Raw genomic sequence first — 23,672 nt, 5'->3', positions numbered from 1 at the left:
TATTCCTCCATACTTGCAAGAATAACTTAAACTATCAGGGGAAATGAAACGGGTTTTAAAGAAAACGGAGGGTTCAATTCCTGCTCAGCTCAAACTGTAAATAAACCAGAGGGCTCGATCCCTACTTCAATTAAACAATATGTATTAATTAAAATGAAGGGTTCTATGCCGGCTCCGAGCAAACAGTAAGTAGAATGGGGTCACTTGACCATCCAATCTTCTCGCCAACAAATCAAGAGTGTCCTACGACAGTTCCCTTGATAAAATAAAGAGCTCAATGAAACAAATTGTCACTGGAAAATCTTGGGTCCCTAGAGTCTAATCCTCCAAAGTGTTTCAAGCTCGAAAAGGTGGCAGAATTAAATATTATATCCTGCCTGACTTACAATAAATTGAGACTATAACAATCACCAAATCTTTTAAATACCTGTACTGTAGTCCTACCATAGAGAATGATTACTCATGGCTGGTGGTAACCGTCTGTGGTATGCGGCGTTGAAGTTCCAATGGTAGATTCGAGATGGAATTGAATATTGATTCAGTAGAGTTAATCCTGGCAAGGTCGCCACTTGTGAAGGCTTACTCAGCCCTGTAACAACTTCAGTCAGTATTACCAAGGCTGGCTCCTCCTCAGGAAAATTAATGAATAGAAAAAGAAATAATAACAGACAATGATAAACACTTTATTATTTAGAAACGGAAAATGTAAAACAATAAAACATGAATGGGTGTCCTAATTGAAAGAAAAATGAAAAATGAAATGAAAAAAAATTACATTTGAACTCAACGCTAATATAGGTATACAGTGGACCCCCGCATACCGATGGCATCACATAGCGATTAATCCGCATACTGCTTACTTTAATCGCAAAAATTTTGCCTCACATACCGCTTAAAAACCCGCTCACCGATTTTCGTCCGAGACGCGTCCAATGTGCGGCCTGAGCCACGCTCACATGTTCCGCCGGTGGCATTGTTTACCAGCCAGCCTCCGCGGTAACATCCAAGCATACAATCGGAATATTTCGTATTATTACAGTGTTTTCGGTGCTTTTTCTGGAAAATAAGTGACCATGGGCCCCAAGAAAGCTTCTAGTGCCAACCCTACAGCAATAAGGGTGAGAATTACAATAGAGATGAAGAAAAAGATCATTGATAAGTATGAAAGTGGAGTGCGTGTCTCCGAGCTGGCCAGGTTGTATAATAAACCCCAATCAACCATCGCTACTATTGGTGGTACAGCTGCTGCTGCACTGTCAGCTGCTGCTGCTGCTGTAGCATCATCTGCTGCTGCTGTAACATCGTCTGTTGCTGCTGTAGCATCGTCTGCTGCTGCTGTTGCATCGTCTGTTGCTGCTGTACCACCGTCTGCTGCTGCTGCTGCTGCTGCTGTAGCATCGTCTGCTGCTGCTGTAGCATCGTCTGCTGCTGCTGTAGCATCGTCTGTTGCTGCTGTACCACCGTCAGCTGCTGCTGGTGCTGTAGCATCGTCTGCTGCTGCTGTAGCATCGTCTGCTGCTGCTATAGCATCGTCTGTTGCTGCTGTACCACCGTCAGCTGCTGCTGCTGCTGTAGCATCGTCTGCTGCTGCTGTAGCATCGTCTGCTGCTGCTGTAGCATCGTCTGTTGCTGCTGTACCACCATCAGCTGCTGCTGCTGCTGTAGCATCGTCTGCTGCTGCTATAGCATCGTCTGTTGCTGCTGTACCACCGTCAGCTGCTGCTGCTGCTGTAGCATTGTCTGCTGCTGCTGTAGCATCGTCTGCTGCTGCTGTAGCATCGTCTGTTGCTGCTGTACCACCGTCAGCTGCTGCTGGTGCTGTAGCATCGTCTGCTGCTGCTGTAGCATCGTCTGCTGCTGCTGTAGCATCGTCTGCTGCTGCTGTAGCATCGTCTGTTGCTGCTGTACCACCGTCAGCTGCTGCTGTAGCATCGTCTGCTGCTGCTGTAGTATCGTCTGTTGCTGCTGTACCACCGTCAGCTGCTGCTGCTGCTGTAGCATCGTCTGCTGCTGCTGTAGCATCGTCTGTTGCTGCTGTACCACCGTCAGCTGCTGCTGCTGCTGTAGCATCATCTGCTGCTGCTGTAGCATCGTCTGTTGCTGCTGTACCACCGTCAGCTGCTGCTGCTGCTGTAGCATCGTCTGCTGCTGCTGTAGCATCGTCTGTTGCTGCTGTACCACCGTCAGCTGCTGCTGCTGCTGTAGCACCGTTGTTGGTGTGGCTTATTGAGAATACCAAGAAACAATTAACCCCAGAGGATTTGCCACCCAGGATAACCCAAAAAAGTCAGTGTCATCGAAGACTGTCTAACTTATTTCCATTGGGGTCCTTAATCTTGTCTCCCAGGATGCAACCCACACAAGTCGACTAACACCCAGGTGAACAGGGAAAAATGCCTGGAACTAGTGCTCATATTGGTGAATTTAAAGCCAGCAAAGGTTGGTTTGAGAGATTTAAGAATCGTAGTGGCATACACAGTGTGATAAGGCCTGTTCTGGAAGAAAATGCCAAACAGGACCTACAGTACTCAGGAGGAAAAGGCACTCCCAGGACACAGTGTCTCATCAGTCATTGCTGCATCTTCAATAAAGGTAAGTGTCATTTATTCTTCATTTAGTAGACTAGTACATGCACAATATATACTGTGCATGTACTACTCTACTATTGTGCATGTATCCTTCTCTTTGTGTGTGGGATAATGTATATTTCATGTGGTAAAATTTTTTTTTTCATACTTTTGGGTGTCTTGCACGGATTAATTTGATTTCCATTATTTCTTATGGGGAAAATTCATTCGCATACCGATTATTTCGCATAACAATGACCCCTCTTGCACGGATTAAAATCGGTATGCGGGGGTCCACTGTATCGTGGTAATGGGGTGTCTGGTGTTGGTGACACTGTGTTGTTGAAATCGTAGCCGTTGCTGATGTGGGGGGGGGGGGGGGGTAGCAGGTGTTGGTGACCTCCACCGGCTCGTTCTTCACAGAGTGTAGCCGTGAATAATTACTTGAGATGACAGGAACACAGGTTCGTTACCACTGCTATGATGAGGGGTTAGGTCCTGTGTTGGCTTACATAACAGGTAAATAGGTTAAACATGGACGTTAGTCTGTCTCCTATTCTTCTCGTTGGTTGGCAGTTGACCCTCTCTGTCATTCCAAGCTGTAAAGAGAGACAGATTACCCATTGCTTAAGAAATCACTCTCCATGATAAGTACAATTCCTAAAAGATGTGGTGATTATTAAAACATTTAACAGATAAAGACTGAAAGGACTAAGTTAATTATTGGTCAGAAGTGAAGCTTTCAACCAATAAGTCCACTAAAATATGATCAGGCGTGTACTTACAGTAGTGTTGGGAGCTGTGAGTCGAGTGATTTACTGTTTGACCGGAGCCCTACACATCACCTTTCGGGGGGGGGGGGGAAGTGGGAGGGGAAGGGATAGCGGGAGCTAGACTGACCCTACCTTAACAAGCAGCCGGCAATCAAACTATCACTTTCGGGGACGGGGAAAAGAAGGAGGGGGGGAATAGCGGGAGCTGGACTTACCCTACCTTAACAAGTAGCCAGCAATGAAACTATTGTTACTATACACTCCCTCGCTACTCCTATGTATTGAACTTTTCCCTCACACAGTGCAACCCGCCTAACATTAATTCTGGTCCCCAGGCTGGCCTGAATTCTAGGACTGGCCATGTCGGTTATAAGCCGTAATACAAACATACAAATATATCCCTTTCTATATATAATTAACATGAATAAAGGTCTCTTTAACATGGCAACAATTCACTAACACATACGATAAACGAAACTAAGCGATGGTTACAAACATTCTGAAGAAAGTAGCCAGATGATTTCAACATCGTCTAAAATTTCCTTTCCTGTTGTTCCAATAATAACAAACAGTTGCCACTTATTATCACTAACATAATTTGTGTGTTTTGTACAGCGTGGCGAGTGACTTGGCCGACCAATACTTGGCCAAGGGTAATGGCGAACGAGCCCACACCTTGGCTGCCATAGGTAACTGTCACATAGACTCTGCCTGGCTGTGGCCGTACTCAGAGACCAAGAGGAAGGTGGCTCGCAGCTTCTCCTCTCAGCTCAAACTCATGGAAGATTATCCTGAGCACATCTTCGTAGCCTCCCAGGTAAGTGCTCTCATTAGATTTTTATGCTAATGAAGATTTATCATTATATTATTATTATTATTATTATTATTATTATTATTATTATTATTACCCACCTATCCAAGGTCGTACTGCTCTCCTATCCAGGGATGGTACTACCCTCCCATCCAGGGACGGTACTACCCTCCCATCCAGGAATGATACTACCCTTCCATCCAGGGACGGTACTGCCCTCCCATCCAGTGATGGTACTACCTTCCCATCCAGGGGCAGTACTACCCTCCCATCCATAAGAACATGAGAAAGAAGGAACACTGCAGCAGGCCTGCTAGCCCATGCGAGGCTGGTCCAAGTCTCCCACCGGCTTAAGCCAATGACTCAACCTAGTCAGGTCAGGTCACATCCACTTAAGGAGCACGGCATCAGACCCATTAGCACAAGCTGGTCAGGTCCAACTTACACCCACCCACACTCACTCATGTATTTATCGAAGCTATTTTTAAAACTACACAATTTTTTAAGCTTCTATGACAGTACTCGGGAGTTTGTTCCACTCATCCACAACTCTATTACTAAACCTATGCTTTTCTATATCCTTCCTGAATATGAATTTTTCCAACTTAAAACCATTGCTTTGAATCCTGTCTTGGCTAGATATTTTTGGCACACAATTAACATACCCTTTATTTATTCCTATTTTCCATTTATACACCTCAATCAAATCCCCCCAAATTTTATGCCTTTCAACAGAGTGCAGATTCAGAGCCCTCTGTCTATCCTCATAGGGAAGATTTCTGATACATGGGATTGTATGTTTTCCAGTGTATTTATATCTATTCTGTAATATAGTGACCAAAATGGCAACATAATCTAAATGAGGTCTAACCAAAGATATATAGAGTTGAAGAACAACCTGATTACTCCTGCTATTTATGCTTCTTGATATGAAACCAGGGATTCTGTTCCCTTTATTGCGTACACTTATGCACTGTTGTCTTGGTTTTAGATTACTGCTAACAAGAACTCCCAAATCCCTTTCGCAATCAGTAATATTAAGATCTGCATTATTTAGTTTATATGTGGCATGAGTATTTTGCATTTGTCTATATTAAACTGCATCTGCCACTTTTCCGACCACTGCATCAGTCTATTCAAATCTTCCTGGAGTGCACTAATGTCCTCATCAGAATGAATTCGACAGCCTATTTTGGTGTCATCGGCAAACTTGCTTATGTCGCTGTTTATTCCCTCACCTATGTCGTTTATATAGATTGTGAACAACAATGGGCCCAACAAGGACCCCTGTGGAACACCACTCGTGATGCTTCCCAACTCTGATTTCTCCCCATTTATGCAAACTCTCTGCTGCCTATCTGTCAACCACGCCTCTCTCCAGGAAAAAATTTCCCCTCCTATTCCGTGTGCCTTAATTTTTCTCAATAGTCTCTGATGTGGGACTCTATCGAAAGCCTTACTGAAGTACATATACACAGTATCATATTCATTACCATGCTCTACCTCCGTCAAATACCTTAGTGAAAAAAGTTAATAAATTTGTAAGGCAGGAATGCCCTTTTGTAAAACCGTGCTGAGTTTCATTAATCAATTTATGCCTTTCAAGATGGCTACAAATTGCCTCGGCAATTATTGATTCCATACATTTTCCCACTGTGGAGATTAGGCTTATTGGTCTATAGTTCGAAGCTAAGGACCTGTCACCTGCTTTGTAAATAGGTATTACATTTGTCATTTTCCACTTATCTGACACTATGCCAGTTTGTAGTGATATGTTGAAAAGATTAGCCAAAGGTTTGCTGAGTTCCTCTTTACATTCCTTTAAAACCTCTGCATACAGTTCATCAGGGCCTGGGGAGTTAATAGGTTTCAATTTATCTGTTTGTCTAAGGACCAAGTCACTTGTGACCCTAATTGTATATAGTTTATTATCGTCCTGTTCTACATAATTTATTATTTTTGGAATATCGCTAGTGTCTTCCTTTGTAAAAACTGAGAGGAAGTGTTAAAAATTCTACACATTACCTTATCACTGAGCTTACTCGAGTAACTTTTGAGTGGGCCTATCTTGTCCTTAATCTTACTTCTGTATACCTGAAAGAATTCTTTTGGGTTAGTCTTCGATTACCTTGCAACTTTAACCTCATAATCTCTCTTTGCTTTTCTTATTCCCTTTTTTTTTTTCTCTCCTTAACTGAATATATTGATTTCTTAACTTCCCCTCTCCTCTTCTGATTTGTCTGTATATACCTCTCTTTTGACTAATGAGATGTTGTAATCTATTATTTATCCATTTAGGATAATTTTTGTTTCATTTGACCAATATCACCTACCTGACCCATACTCAGATCATATCAGTTCAACCCTCCCAGGGAATTTCTCAGTCCTGTGAAATCGGCCAAACGGAAGTCAGGGACAGAGACTTGATTACCATTATCAGGGTAATTCCATTACGTATATGTTAAAACTGAGTGATTTGTGATCACTTTCCCCAAGCTCATCATTAACCTCAACATTAGTAATTAGTGATTATGATTGTTACCAACAATGCTTTCCTCAGTAATTTACAGAATGGATTTGTCAGTTTGAATCTGCGGTGTTGGAGTTCTGTCTGGGTTATATAATGGCGAGTAAAACACTTAGGCATATATTTTGACGAAAAGTAAAGATCCACCGGTCAATAAATATGCATAAATGTGTCCATCAACTGGTCGGTATTATATACCATCCACGGACAGTACTACTCTTCCATCCAGGGACAGTGCTACCCTCCCATTCATTGATGGTACTACCCTCTCATCCAGGGGCAATACTACCTTCCCATTCATGGACAGTACTATCCTCCCATCCAATGACAGTACTACCCTCCCATCCAGGGACAGTACTACCCTCCCATCCAATGACAGCACTACCCTCCCATCCAATGACAGTACTACCCTCCCATCCAATGACAGCACTACCCTCCCATCCAATGACAGCACTACCCTCCCATCCAATGACAGTACTACCCTCCCATCCAATGACAGCACTACCCTCCCATCCAGGGACAGTACTACCCTCCCATCCAGGGACAGTACTACCCTCCCATCCAATGACAGTACTACCCTCCCATCCAGGGACAGCACTACCCTCCCATCCAGGGACAGCACTTCCCTCCCATCCAGGGACAGTACTACCCTCCCATCCAGGGACAGTACTACCCTCCCATCCAGGGACAGTACTACCCTCCCATCTAGGGACAGCACTACCCTCTCATCCAAGGACAGCACTACCCTCTCATCCAGGGACAGTACTACCCTTCCATCCAGGGACAGTACTACCCTCCCATCCAGGGATGGCACTACTCTCCCATCCAGGGACAGTACTACCCTCCCAGGGACAGTACTGCCCTCCCATCCAGGGACAGTACTACCCTCCCATACAGGGACAGTACTAACCTCCCATCCAGGGACAGTACTACCCTCCCCTCCAGGGAAAGTACTACCCTCCTGTCCAGGGACAGTACTAGCCTCCCATCCAGGGACAGTACTACCCTCCCATACAGGGACAGGACTACCCTCCCATCCAGGGACAGTACTACCCTTCCATCCTGGGACAGTACTACCCTCCCATCCAGGGACAGCACTACCCTCCCATCCAATGACAGCACTACCCTCTCATCCAGGAACAGTACTACCCTCCCATCCAGGGACAGTACTACCCTCCCATCCAAGGACAGTACTACCCTCCTACACAGGGACAGTACTACCCTCCCATTCAGGGACAGTACTACCCTCCCATCCAGGGACAGCACTATCCTCCCATCCAATGACAGTACTACCCTCCCATCCAGGGACAGTATTACCCTCCCATCCAGGGACAGTATTACCCTCCCATGCAGGGACAGTACTACCCTCCCATCCAGGGACAGTACTACCCTCCCATCCAGGGACAGCACTACCCTCCCCATCCAGGGACAGCACTACCCTCCCATCCAATGACAGTACTACTCTCTCATCCAGGGACAGTATTACCCTCCCATGCAGGGACAGTATTACCTTCCCATCCAGGGACAGTATTACCTTCCCATCCAGGAACAGTACTACCCTCCCATCCAGGGACAGTACTACCCTCCCATCCAAGGACAGTACTACCCTCCCATACAGGGACAGTACTACCATCCCATCCAGGGACAGTACTACCCTCCCATCCAGGGACAGCACTACCCTCCCATCCAATGACAGTACTACCCTCCCATCCAGGGACAGTATTACCCTCTCATGCAGGGACAGTATTACCTTCCCATCCAGGGACAGTATTACCTTCCCATCCAGGGACAGTACTAGCCTCCCATCCAGGGACAGTGCTACCCTCTTGTCATAAGTGTGAAAGACAAACAGAATGCCTCTCTGACGACTCTTGCAGGCACAGCAGTGGTCGTGGTGCAAGCAGTACTTCCCAGAGCTCTTTACCAGGATCAAGAGCCGGGTAGCAGAGGGCAGGTTCCTGCCTGTGGGCAGCACCTGGGTAGAGATGGATGGTAACATACCCAGTGGGGAGTCCTTCATCAGACAATACCTTCATGGTCAGAAGTTCTACCAGCAGGAGCTGGGCATCACTTGTAAGGAGTTCTGGCTTCCTGACACCTTTGGTTACTCTGCACAGATACCTGCTCTTATGAAGGTCATTATAATTATACTTATTATTATTATTTTATTATTATTATTATTATTATTATTATTATTATTATTATTATTATTATTATTATTATTTTATTATTATTATTATTATTATTTTTGTTGTTGTTGTTATTGTTATATTGTTATTATATTAAAATTATTATCATTATTATTATTATTACTAATCATATTATTATTATTATTAATATCCTTATTTTTGTTATTATTATTTTTATATCACTAGTCGTCTGCCAGAAAGGGAAGAAGAGCAAAAAAAAAGAAAAAAAAAAAAAGAGAAAACATGTTGTATGCACTCTTAGTAGTCATCCTATTTTGTTCCATCCTCTCTAAATGTCTGCACCATATAAGAAAAAAGAGAAAATTTAAACTAGAAAGAGAGAGACGCTCCCTATGCCAGTGGAGGCAAAGAGTCAGTTTCTGAAAGGGGTCAGTATATCTGAAATAGGAAAGGAGGCACTGATCAGAGAAATAGCAAACATCAAACTTAAGCTTAAAGAATCATACAGGTGACAAGAAACGAAGGAAGAACTTTAAGCCATAACTAAAACTGGAAAAAAAATCAAAATATTTCTTTTTTATGCTGAATCTAGAGCAAAAGCAAACTCCAGTAATGGACCCCTGCTTAAACAAGATGGGACTTACACAGATGAGAGCAAAGAAATGAGTGAGATACTAAAGCATTTAGTTAGTCATACTAGGAAAATGGCACGATAGATAATGAGAACCTTCAAAACTACAGATGCCAATCCCATGATATCTTCAAATTGCTTGTTCTCTCTCAGCTGGAATATCGATGAACATTAATGGCTCCTTTCAAGGCAGGCGAAATTGCAGATCTTGAAGATATACAGAAAACTTTCAGGACAGGTATGAGTATGATAAGACTTCTAAATTACTAGGAGCTGTTGAAGTCCCTTGATTTGTACTCCCTGGAATGCAGGGGAGAAAGATATATGATAATATATACATATATACTTGGAAAATCGTAGAGAGACTAGTCCCAAATCTGCACACGAAAATCGCTTCCTATGAAAGTAAAGGACTAGGCTGAAGATGCAACATCCTCCCCTTCATTGAAAAGCAGGGGTGCCATGAGTATGCTAGAAGACAACACAATAAGTGGCAGGGGTCCAAGAGCTTTCAACTGTCTCCCAATATAAATAAGGGGGAATACTAAACAACCCCTGGCTATCTTCAAGTATCTGACCAGCTGGGCTGTGGTTCGTATGTCGGTTAATGTGGGGATGGCAGTAACAGCCTGGTTGATCAGGCCCTGATTCAAAACGAGGCCAGGTCATGGACCAATATGTGGTGGATCAAGATTAAGTTCTTTTTCTACTGATGTTCTGGTGCACCACTCACCTTCTTCCTCGTCTGTTCCACGGTTCATCTAGTCTGTCATAAACTCGTGCATCAACAAGTCCACTCATAAATATTTAAACACAAATATTTCCTCCATGATCCTTCCCTCCAATCTCATATCTAGTCTTTCATTACCTATATATTTTTTTAATTTTATCTTTAAATTATTATCATTATTATCATTATTATTATTATTATTATTATTATTATTATTATTATTATTATTATTATTATTATTATTATATAATTAATATTAATAATATTATGTACAGACTTAAGGGACAGTATATTCAGGAAGTGGTAAACCAGAAGACTCACACTAAGTCTGGCCAACAGGAAACGATCATTATTATTTTGGATAATTGGATTGAGAGACAATCAGATTTGATGCAGCAGATGGTAGCACCCTGTCCTTGGATCAAGATCTCCTCACCAGCAACAAAGCACCTTCATCAGTGACAAGGAGATAGAGAGAGAGAGACAGTAGGAGCCAGTGTTGTGGATATAAGTACTAGTTTCTTTATCTGTCTCATAAACACGCTAGATAACAGGGATATCTTGCTACTCCAACTTACACTTTGGTCACACTTCACAGACACGCACATGCATATATATATACATACATCTAGGTTTTTCTCCTTTTTCTACATAGCTCTTGTTCTTCTTTATTTCTTCTATTATCCATGGGGAAGTGGAAAAGAATCTTTCCTCCGTAAGCCATGCGTGTCGTATGAGGCGACTAAAATGCCGGGAGCAATGGGCTAGTAACCCCTTCTCCTGTAGACATTTACTAAAAAAGAGAAGAAGAAAAACTTTATAAAACTGGGGTGCTTGAATGTGCGTGGATGTAGTGCGGATGACAAGAAACAGATGATTGCTGATGTTATGAATGAAAAGAAGTTGGATGTCCTGGCCCTAAGCGAAACAAAGCTGAAGGGGGTAGGGGAGTTTCAGTGGGGGGAAATAAATGGGATTAAATCTGGAGTATCTGAGAGAGTTAGAGCAAAGGAAGGGGTAGCAGTAATGTTGAATGATCAGTTATGGAAGGAGAAAAGAGAATATGAATGTGTAAATGCAAGAATTATGTGGATTAAAGTAAAGGTTGGATGCGAGAAATGGGTCATAATAAGCATGTATCCACCTGGAGAAGAGAGGAATGCAGAGGAGAGAGAGAGATTTTGGGAGATGTTAAGTGAATGTATAGGAGCCTTTGAACCAAGTGAGAGAGTAATTGTGGTAGGGTACCTGAATGCTAAAGTAGGAGAAACTTTTAGAGAGGGTGTGGTAGGTAAGTTTGGGGTGCCAGGTGTAAATGATAATGGGAGCCCTTTGATTGAACTTTGTATAGAAAGGGGTTTAATTATAGGTAATACATATTTTAAGAAAAAGAGGATAAATAAATATAAAAGATATGATGTAGGGCAAAATGACAGTAGTTTGTTGGATTATGTATTGGTAGATAAAAGACTGTTGAGTAGACTTCAGGATGTACATGTTTATAGAGGGTCCACAGATATATCAGATCACTTTCTAGTTGTAGCTACACTGAGAGTAAAAGGTAGATGGGATACAAGGAGAATAGAAGCATCAGGGAAGAGAGAGGTGAAGGTTTATGAACTAAAAGAGGAGGCAGTTAGGGAAAGATATAAACAGCTATTGGAGGATAGATGGGCTAATGAGAGCATAGGCAATGAGGTCGAAGAGGTATGGGGTAGGTTTAAAAATGCAGTGTTAGAGTGTTCAGCAGAAGTTTGTGGTTACAGGAAAGTGGGTGCGGGAGGGAAGAGGAGCGATTGGTGGAATGATGATAAAGAGAGTAGTAAGGGAGAAAAAGTTAGCATATGAGAAGTTTTTACAAAGTAGAAGTGATGCAAGGAGGGAAGAGTATATGGAGAAAAAGAGAGAGGTTAAGAGAGTGGTGAAGCAATGTAAAAAGAGAGCAAATGAGAGAGTGGGTGAGATGTTATCAACAAATTTTGTTGAAAATAAGAAAAAGTTTTGGAGTGAGATTAACAAGTTAAGGAAGCCTAGAGAACAAATGGATTTGTCAGTTAAAAATAGGAGAGGAGAGTTATTAAATGGAGAGTTAGAGGTATTGGGAAGATGGAGGGAATATTTTGAGGAATTGTTAAATGTTGATGAAGATAGGGAAGCTGTGGTTTCGTGTATAGGGCAAGGAGGAATAACATCTTATAGGAGTGAGGAACAGCCAGTTGTGAGTGTGGGGGAAGTTCGTGAGGCAGTAGGTAAAATGAAAGGGGGTAAGGCAGCCGGGATTAATGGGATAAAGATAGAAATGTTAAAAGCAGGTGGGGATATAGTTTCGGAGTGGTTGGTGCAATTATTTAATAAATGTATGGAAGAGGGTAAGGTACCTAGGGATTGGCAGAGAGCTTGCATAGTTCTTTAGTATGAGGCAAAGGGGACAAAAGAGAGTGCAAAAATTATAGGGGGATAAGTCTGTTAAGTATACCTGGTAAAGTGTATGGTAGAGTTATTATTGAAAGAATTAAGAGTAAGACAGAGAATAGGATAGCAGATGAACAAGGAGGCTTTAGGAAAGGTAGGGGGTGTGTGGACCAGGTGTTTACAGTGAAACATATAAGTGAACAGTATTTAGATAAGGCTAAAGAGGTTTTTGTGGCATTTATGGATTTGGAAAAGGCGTATGACAGGGTGGATAGGGGGGCAATGTGGCAGATGTTGCAGGTGTATGGTGTAGGAGGTAGGTTACTGAAAGCAGTGAAGAGTTTTTACGAGGATAGTGAGGCTCAAGTTAGAGTATGTAGGAAAGAGGGAAATTATTTCCCAGTAAAAGTAGGCCTTAGACAAGGATGTGTGATGTCACCGTGGTTGTTTAATATATTTATAGATGGGGTTGTAAGAGAAGTAAATGCGAGGGTCTTGACAAGAGGCGTGGAGTTAAAAGATAAAGAATCACACATAAAGTGGGAGTTGTCACAGTTGCTCTTTGCTGATGACACTTTGCTCTTGGGAGATTCTGAAGAGAAGTTGCAGAGATTGGTGGATGAATTTGGTAGGGTGTGCAAAAGAAGAAAATTAAAAGTGAATACAGGAAAGAGTAATGTTATGAGGGTAACAAAAAGAGTAGGTGATGAAAGATTGGATATCAGATTGGAGGGAGAGAATATGGAGGAGGTGAATGTATTCAGATATTTGGGAGTGGACGTGTCAGCGGATGGGTCTATGAAGGATGAGGTGAATCATAGAATTGATGAGGGGAAAAGGGTGAGTGGTGCACTTAGGAGTCTGTGGAGACAAAGAACTTTGTCGTTGGAGGCAAAGAGGGGAATGTATGAGAGTATAGTTTTACCAATGCTCTTATATGAGTGTGAAGCATGGGTGATGAATGTTGCAGCGAGGAGAAGGCTGGAGGCAGTGGAGATGTCATGTCTGAGGGCAATGTGTGGTGTGAATATAATGTAGAGAATTCGTAGTTTGGAAGTTAGGAGGAGGTGCGTAATTACCAAAACTGTTGTCCAGAGGGCTGAGGAAGGGTTGTTGAGGTGGTTCGGACATGTAGAAAGAATGGAGCGAAACAGAATGACTTCAAGAGTGTATCAGTCTGTAGTGGAAGGAAGGCGGGGTAGGGGTCGGCCTAGGAAAGGTTGGAGGGAGTAGGTAAAGGAGGTTTTGTGTGCGAGGGGCTTGGACTTCCAGCAGGCGTACGTGAGCGTGTTTGATAGCAGTGAATGGAGACAAATGGTTTTTAATACTTGACGTGCTGTTGGAGTGTGAGCAAAGTAACATTTATGAAGGGGTTCAGGGAAACCGGCAGGCCGGACTTGAGTCCTGGAGATGGGAGGTACAGTGCCTGCACTCTGAAGGAGGGGTGTTAATGTTGCAGTTTAAAAGCTGTAGTGTAAAGCACCCTTCTAGCAAGACAGTGATGGAGTGAATGATGGTGAAAGTTTTTCTTTTTCGGGCCACCCTGCCTTGGTGGGAATCGGCCAGTGTGATAATAAAATAAAATAATTTAAATTTTTTTTTTTTTTTTCAACAAGTCGGTCGTCTCCCACCGAGGCAGGGTGACCCAAAAAAAGAAAGAAAATCCCCAAAAAGAAAACACTTTCATCATCATTCAACACTTTCACCACACTCACACATTATCACTGCTTTTGCAGAGGTGCTCAGAATACAACAGCTTAGAAGCATATACGTATAAAGATACACAACATATCCCTCCAAACTGCCAATATCCCAAACCCCTCCTTTAAAGTGCAGGCATTGTACTTCCCATTTCCAGGACTCAAGTCCGACTATATGAAAATAACCGGTTTCCCTGAATCCCTTCACTAAATATTACCCTGCTCACACTCCAACATATCGTCAGGTCCCAAGTATCATTCGTCTCCATTCACTCCTATCTAACATGCTCATGCACGCTTGCTGGAAGTCCAAGCCCCTCGCCCACAAAACCTCCTTTACCCCCTCTTTCCAACCCTTTCGAGGACGACCCCTACCCCTCTTTCCTTCCCCTATAGATTTATATGCTTTCCATGTCATTCTACTTTGATCCATTCTCTCTAAATGACCAAACCACCTCAACAACCCCTCTTCTGCCCTCTGACTAATGCTTTTATTAACTCCACACCTTCTCCTAATTTCCACACTCCGAATTTTCTGCATAATATTTACACCACACATTGCCCTTAGACAGGACATCTCCACTGCCTCCAACCGTCTCCTCGCTGCTGCATTTACCACCCAAGCTTCACATCCATATAAGAGTGTTGGTTGGTACTACTATACTTTCATACATTCCCTTCTTTGCCTCCATAGATAACGTTTTTTGACTCCACATATACCTCAACGCACCACTCACCTTTTTTCCCTCATCAATTCTATGATTAACCTCATCCTTCATAAATCCATCCGCCGACACTTCAACTCCCAAGTATCTGAAAACATTCACTTCTTCCATACTCCTCCTCCCCAATTTGATATCCAATTTTTCTTTATCTAAATCATTTGATACCCTCATCACCTTACTCTTTTCTATGTTCACTTTCAACTTTCTACCTTTACACACATTCTCAAACTCATCCACTAACCTTTGCAATTTTTCTTTAGAATCTCTCATAAGCACAGTATCATCAGCAAAAAGTAACTGTGTCAATTCCCATTTTGAATTTGATTCCCCATAATTTAATCCCACCCCTCTCCCGAACACCCTAGCATTTACTTCTTTTACAACCCCATCTATAAATATATTAAACAACTATGGTGACATTACACATCCCTGTCTAAGACCTACTTTTACCGGGAAGTATTCTCCCTCTCTTCTGCATACCCTAACCTGAGCCTCACTGTCCTCATAAAAGCTCTTTACAACATTTAGTAACTTACCACCTATTCCATATACTTGCAACATCTGCCACATTGCTCCTCTATAGCCACTCTATCATATGCCTTTTCTAAATCCATAAATGCAATAAAAACTTCTCTACCTTTATCTAAATACTGTTCACATATATGCTTCAATGTAAACACTTGATCTACACATCCTCTACCCACTCTGAAGCCTCCTTGCTCATCCGCAATTCTACATTCTGTCTTACCTCTAATTCTTTCAATTATAACCCTACCGTATACTTTTCCTGGTATACTCAGTAAACTTATTCCTCAATAATTTTTACAATCTCTTTTGTCCCCTTTCCCTTTATATAAAGGGACTAAACATGCTCTCTGCCAATCCCTAAGTACCTTCCCCTCTTTCATACATTTATTAAACAAAAGTACCAACCACTCCAACACTATATCCCCCCCTGCTTTTAACATTTCTGTCATGATCCCATCAGTTCCAGCTGCTTTACCCCCTTTCATTCTACGTAATGCCTCACGTACCTCCACCACACTTACATTCTGCTCTTCTTCACTCCTGAAAGATGGTATACCTCCCTGGCCAATGCATGAAATTACCGCCTCTCTTTCTTCCTCAACATTTAAAAAGTTCCTCAAAATATTCTCGCCATCTACCTAATACCTCCCTCTCCCCATCTACTAACTCCCCTACTCTATTTTTAACTGACAAATCCATACTTTCCCTAGGCTTTCTTAACTTGTTTAACTCACTCCAAAATTTTTTCTTATTTTCATTAAAATTTCTTGACAGTGCCTCTCCCACTCTTTCATCTGCTCTCATTTTGCACTCTCTCACCACTCTCTTCACCTTTCTTTTACTCTCCATATACTCTGCTCTTCTTATAAAATGGACTAATCTACTTCACAATATTCCTTATGGGAAAAAATTCGGTCAGTACTGGCACCTGAACATACTACTGGAATGAAAAAAGTTCGTTAACCGGGGGTCCACTGTACTCTGCTCTTCTTATAACACTTCTGCTTTGTAAAAACCTCTCGTAGGCTACCTTTTTCTCTTTTATCACACCCTTTACTTCTTCATTCCACCAATCACTCCTCTTTCCTCCTGCCCCCACCGTCCTATAACCACAAACTTCTGCCCCACATTCTAATACTGCATTTTTAAAACTATTCCAACCCTCTTCAACCCCCCCCCCACTACTCATCTTTGCACTAGCCCACCTTTCTGCCAATAGTCGCTTATATCTCGCCCGAACTTCCTCCTCCCTTAGTTTATACACTTTCACCTCCCTCTTACTTGTTGTTGCCACCTTCCTCTATTCCCATCTACCTCTTACTCTAACTGTAGCTACAACTAAATAATGATCCGATATATCAGTTGCCCCTCTATAAACATGTACATCCTGGAGCCTACCCATCAACCTTTTATCCACCAATACATAATCTAACAAACTACTTTCATTACGTGCTACATCATACCTTGTATATTTATTTATCCTCTTTTTCATAAAATATGTATTACTTATTACCAAATTTCTTTCTACACATAGCTCAATTAAAGGCTCCCCATTTACATTTACCCCTGGCACCCCAAATTTACCTACTACTCCCTCCATAACATTTTTACCCACTTTAGCATTGAAATCCCCAACCACCATTACTCTCACACTTGATTTAAAACTCCCCATGCATTCACTCAACATTTCCCAGAATCTCTCTCTCTCCTCTCCACTTCTCTCTTCTCCAGGTGCATACACGCTTACTATAACCCACTTTTCACATCCAATCTTTATTTTACTCCACATAATCCTTGAATTTATACATTTGTAGTCCCTCTTTTCCTGCCATAGCTTATCCTTCAACATTATTGCTACTCCTTCTTTAGCTCTAACTCTATTTGAAACCCCTGACCTAATCCCATTTATTCCTCTCCAGTGAAACTCTCCCACCCCCTTCAGCTTTGTTTCACTTAAAGCCAGAACATCCAGTTTCTTCTCATTCATAATATCCACAATCATCTCTTTCTTATCATTTGCACAACATCCATGCACATTCAGACTTCCCACTTTGACAATTTTCTTCTTATTCTTTTTAGTAATCTTTACAGGAAAAGGGGTTACTAGCCCATTGTTCCCGGCATTTTAGTTGACTTTTACAACACGCATGGCTTACGGAAGAAAGATTCTTATTCCACTTCCCCATGGATATAAAAGGAAAAGTAATAAGACCAAGAACTATTAAGATAAAATCAAAGAAAACTCAGATGAGTGTGTATAAATAAACGTGTACATGTATGTGTAGTGTGACCTAAGTGTAAGTAGAAGTAGCAAGACATGCCTGTAATCTTGCATATTTATGAGACAGACAAAAGACACCAGCAATCCTACCATCATGTAAAACAATTACAGGCTTTCGTTTTACACTCACTTGGCAGGACGGTAGTACCTCCCTGGGTGGTTGCTGTCTACCAACCTACTACACATCTGTATGATAAATTGTACTTATGTGTACCTGTACCTAAATTAACTTACTTTTTCAGCATGTGGGACTGACAAGGTTCCTGACGCAGAAGTTGAGCTGGAATACTGTCAACAAGTTTCCCCATCACAGCTTCCTCTGGGAGGGCATAGATGGCACCACCGTCCTCGCCCACTTCCCTCCTGGGGACTCCTACAGTATGTCTGTGACGTAAGTTTATGATGATCCCTCCTGGCACTGTGGCTATAGAATGTTCAGCTCACAACATGTGAGGTGTAGGACTCACTTGCCATGGGTTCTAGCCCCACTCCTTCCATGATTTGTATTCAGGTCTTTTCCTGAGCATGGGTATGTATCCTTGCACTTAATGCCCTTGTTACCCAACAGTAAATAGACAAGTAAGAGCAGTGCTCATATTCCTTTAGTACTCTGTTTGTATGGCCTTATTTTCAGGGGTTCCTCCTATAAGAGTTTCTCCCGGCATGAAGCCTCAGAGGTATGATCTATGAAGCTTCATCTCTGTAGTTGGACTCCTGAAGGAGGTTGGTCTTGAAGGTTGTACCAGTCCATTGTATGGGTGCACAGCTCACTCTCATCTGGGGACTCCTGATGGATGTATACTTAAAGGTTAGGCCAGTCCATGGTGGGCAGGCAGCACTCATCCACCTAGTGGCATCAGACTTCTGACAGAGGGTAGGGGTTTGGGATACTGGCAGTTTGGAGGGATATGTTGTGTATCTTTATACGTATATACTTCTAAACTGTTGTATTCTGAGCACCTCTGCAAAAACAGTGATATTGTGTGAGTGAGGTGAAAGTGTTGAATGATGAGAGTATTTTCTTCTTGGGGGATTTTCTTTCTTTTTGGGTCACCCTGCCTTGGTGGGAGATGGCCGACTTGTTAAAAAAAAAAAAGAATACTATACAGTGGAACCTCAAATATCGAACTTAATCCGTTCCAGGAGTTAGTTCTAAATTCGAAAAGTCTGAAAAGCGAAGCAATATTTCCCATAAGAAATAATGAAAATACAATTAATCCGTTCCGGAAACCCCAAAATATTCACAAAAGAATACATTTTATAGAGATTAATTATAGTTTTACATACACACAACAAATATAGTGCTCAATTATATATTAATAATTTTAAGTAAACATGTAAAATAACATTTTTATTTATCTTTATTGAAGACTGGTGACGGCATCTGGAAGATAGGGAGGAGGAGAAAGGGAGTTGGGTGTTTCTCACTTTCTTTACCACAGGGGTACCACTAGCAAGTTACTTTGGGCCCATGGTAGCTTATTTCACAGTCCCACAAGCACTAAACACAATGAAATAATCGTAAAATGTTTGAATGGGAGCGCAGGTTAGTGTTCACTCAGGCATCAACAAAAACCAGATTGGCTCACGGCGCCTGCGTCGGGACGCGGGCTGCCGTACAGGTTTGGTACCCGGCAGTTCGAAAATAGGGGCGAGTTCGACAATAGGGACAAAGTTGGTTCGAAGAAAGCGTTCTATTTTCGAAAAGTTCGGTAAGTGATACGTTCGAAATTTGAGGTTTCACTGTATATATACTATATATCTTTCTTCTTTCAACACACCGGCCATATCCCACCGAGGCGGGGTGGCCCAAAAGGAAAAACAAAAGTTTCTCCTTTTACATTTAGTAATATATACAGGAGAACGGGTTACTAGCCCCTTGCTCCTGGCATTTTAATCGCCTCTTACAACACGCATGGCTTATGGAGGAAGAATTCTGATCCACTTCCCCATGGAGATAACAGGAAATAAACAAGAACAAAAACTAATAAGAAAATAGAAGAAAACCCAGAGGGGTGTGTGTGTGTATATATATACCCTGCCTCGGTGGGAGACAGCCGACTTGTTGAAAAAAAAAAAATATATATATATATATATATGTATATATGCTTGTACATGTACGTGTAGTGTGACCTAAGTGTAAGAAGAAGTAGCAAGACCTACCTGAAATCTTACATGTTTATGAGACAGAAAAAAAAAGACACCAGCAATCCTACCATCACGTAAAACAATTACAGGCTTTTGTTTTACACTCACTTGGCAGGACGGTAGTACCTCCCTGGGCGGTTGCTGTCTACCAACCTACTACCTAGGATATATGTATATGTATATTCTTTCTTTCAACACACCGGCCATATCCCACTGAGGTGGGGTGGCCCAAAAAGAAAAACGAAAGTTTCGCTATTTAAATTTAGTAATATATACAGAAGAAGGGGTTACTAGCACCTTGCTCCTGGCATTTTAGTCGCCTCTTACAACACGCATGGCTTACGGAGGAAGAATTCTGTTCCACTTCCCCTTGGAGTTAAGAGGAAATAAACAAGAACAAGAACTAGAAAGAAAATAGGAGAAAACCCAGAGGGGTGTGTATATGTATTCTTGTACATGTATGTGTAGTGTGACCTAAGTGTAAGTAGAAGTAGCAAGATGTACCTGAAATCTTGCATGTTCATGAGACAGAAAAAAGACACCAGCAATCCTACCATCATGTAAAACAATTACAGGCTTCCGTTTTACACTCACTTGGCAGGACGGTAGTACCTCCCTGGGTGGTTGCTGTCTACCAACCTACTACCTAAATTTATTTATTTATTTATTTTATGTCTTTGCAAACAGTACACTGAAATTTTGTATTTACAATAGTGGGTTGCAATGCAAAGAGAGCCTCTATTATGCCTAGGCATTATGGGCCTACTTAACATTATTGGCTTACAGACTACTTAACATTTAGAATTATATCATAGTTTGTACAGCAGGATAGTAATTATTTCATAGTTATACAGTAGATTTTTAATTATAAGTGAATCAAAATTTGTATAAGACAAAAGATGTATTCAAATAATCAAAAATGCTTTTTGTGAAAACAATGATTCAGTTATATTCCTGTCAACAATGGATAAAAGGTTCAAAGTGATTGTTGAAGTTATGATGTGGGAGTACATAAGTGAGTAAATGTGTACTGAGTATTTAGCATTTAGTCTAGGGTGATTAAGTGGTTTTTGAGAAGAGTCTTAAATTGATTTTCAGACCGGGTTACTTTAATATCTTCTGGTAATGAATTCCATATTTTTGGACCCTGTATGTGCACAGAATTTTTGCACAGTGTGATATGGACACGAGGTATATCAAAAAGTGTTCTGTGTCTTGTGTTGTGGTCATGTGTCCTACTTAGGTTGGTGAGGAGAAGTTTGAGTGGAGGGTTTATATTTGCGTGTATTGTTCTGTGTATGTAGTAGGCGCATGAATAAGTATGGACATTCTTAATGGTGAGCAGATTTAGACTTTTGAAAATTGGTGAAGTATGCTGGCAGGAGTGGGAATTTGTTATCTTTCTTATTGCTGCCTTTTGCTGGGTTATTTGGGGTTTTAGGTGATTTGATGTTGTTGATCCCCATGCACAAATTCCATATGTAAGGTAAGGGTATATGAGTGAATGGTACAGTGCCAGGAGAGCTGATTGTGGAACGTAGCACCTTATCTTTGATAGTATGCCTACAGTCTTGTGACTGATGATCCGTTTAGCGTTATGTTAATTGGATCATTTGCAGCTTTGTTTCCAAACTGAATGAAATAGGTTTTATCAGTATTCAGGGTAAGTTTATTAGTCATCTTCCAGGCAGATATTTTCTGCATTTCGGCATTGACTGTGTTTGCTAGTATGACTGTGTTTGGGTGGAAAAAGACATATGTAGTGTCATCTGCAAATAATATGGGTTTGAGTAGCTGTGATGCATTCGGTAGATCATTGATGTAGATGAGAAAGAGGAGTGGTCTAAGGACACTTCCTTGTGGGACTCCTACTGTGATTGGTTGGGTGGAAGAGTTTGCATCATTTGCATACACATATTGAGTTCTGTTACTAAGGTATGATTTTAGGTAGTTGAGGGAGTGACCTCTGATACCATAGTGCATTAATTTGGAGTACAGTAGTTCATGGTCGACTGTATTGAAAGGTTTATGTAAATCAATGAAAATGCCCAGCGGGACTTCTTTCTTTTCAAGTGCGGTATATATTAGTTCTAGCATGTGTATGACAGCATCATTTGTGCTTTTATTATTTTTGAATCCAAACTGACGAGGGTTTAATATGTTGTGTGAAACGAGGTAGGAATAGCTCCGTCTATGAATTAACTTTTCAAAGATTTTAGAGAGCAGTGGTAAGTTAGATATTGGTCTATAGTTATTCAAGTCAGCTTGGTCACCTCCTTTGTGGATCGGAGTGACCCTCGCTATTTTGAGGATTGTTTGGAAGGTAGATGATTCAATGGATTTGTTAAAGAGCGTTGCAATAATTGATGACAATACTTGAGAAGCTTTTTAGCACATAAAATTAGGCAAGTTGGTAATGTCTCCTGCCTTGTTCGTAAGGGTGTTTATGATGAGCGTAACTTCTATGGGGTTGGTTGGAGCTAGGAATAGCATATTTGGGTAGGTACCTATGAGGTAGTCTGATGGACAGGTGTTTGCGCTTGGTATTTTGTCCGCTAGATTTTTTTCCTATGGTGGAGAAGAAAACATTGAGTCTGTTTGCTGTTTCAGTTGGAGTGAGTAGGGGTTCATCTGATTTTGTTAGTTTGATTGTTTTGTTTTTGGATAACTTTTTAGTTCCAAGATTTTCAGATAGAGTTTTCCAGGTTTTTCTCATATCACCTTTGATGTTTTGTAATCTGTTTTCATAATACAATTTTTTAGACCTTCTTATCAGGCTGGTAAGAGCTGACGAGTAACGTTTAGACTGTTCTCTAGTTATTTGTCCCATTCTATACTCTTTTTCATATTTGTGCTTTGTGTTAATTGATTTGAGGATGCTTGGTGCTAGTCAGGGATTATTCAGTCTCTTTGCTGTGATCTGTTATTTTTTGGGGGGCAATGTTTGTTATAGAGGCTTTGGGCTGTTTTTAGAAAATTATTTATTCATTCATTCATATCTGTATATGTTTTGAGCTCATTTTGCCAATCGATGTTATTTTCATAGCTGCGATAAAGTTGTTAACTGCTGTCTCGTTATGTAGTCTGAAGGTTACTTTAGTGATGTTTTGTGGCAGTTTAGATATTGCTGGTAGCAAGAAGCAGTTACTCATTGTGTTTGTGAATTCAGTTACTTGTAGGTACTGGTTGTGTAGTATGTTTATGTTGAAATCTCCTGTTAGTAGTAAGTGGTCTTTATTCATGTGTGCATCAGTAATCATGTTTCCTAGTTTTTCACTAAAATGATAAATGTTTGACTATGGTACTCTGTAGATGTTTATAACTGTGAGGGGTTTTTGCAGGTCTTTTGATTTAAACTTGGTTATGATATATTCTCCATGTTCATCCCTTGTGCAATATTTATTGATACATTCGAGTTGATTTGAGTAGTGTATAGCTGTTCCTCCCCCTTGCTGGTCTGTTCTACAGTTGTGTATGGCCATGTAGCCAGGAATGGTATAGAAATCTGTAATATCAGGCTTAAGCCAGGTTTCTGTGAGTGTGATGATTGATATATTGGAATGAAGGGAACTGAGTAATGCTGTGAGGTCATCATAATGTTTGCTCAAGGATCTGACATTGTAGTTAAAGATGGTTATGTTATTGTTTGCACTGAGTAATGTCTTTGCTTGGTCTGCTGTGTAGTAATT

The 23,672-nt window shown here is 41.3% G+C and overlaps 1 protein-coding gene across 1 annotated transcript in view; it reads left to right on the top strand.

Moving 5' to 3' along the window:
- The window catches only part of LOC128695245 (alpha-mannosidase 2C1-like), a 157,103-nt gene that overhangs the window by 77,258 nt on the left and 56,173 nt on the right, over positions 1 to 23,672 (top strand). Inside the window, exons 6-8 of the mRNA XM_070095363.1 lie at positions 3,956 to 4,157; positions 8,556 to 8,813; positions 18,078 to 18,226. Of these exons, the coding sequence (XP_069951464.1) occupies positions 3,956 to 4,157; positions 8,556 to 8,813; positions 18,078 to 18,226 (609 nt within the window). The remainder of the gene's footprint in view (positions 1 to 3,955; positions 4,158 to 8,555; positions 8,814 to 18,077; positions 18,227 to 23,672) is intronic.

Source organism: Cherax quadricarinatus, chromosome 50, assembly GCF_038502225.1.
Source record: "Cherax quadricarinatus isolate ZL_2023a chromosome 50, ASM3850222v1, whole genome shotgun sequence".
NCBI lineage: Eukaryota > Metazoa > Arthropoda > Malacostraca > Decapoda > Parastacidae > Cherax > Cherax quadricarinatus.
This window is presented reverse-complemented; position numbering and strand designations above follow the sequence as displayed.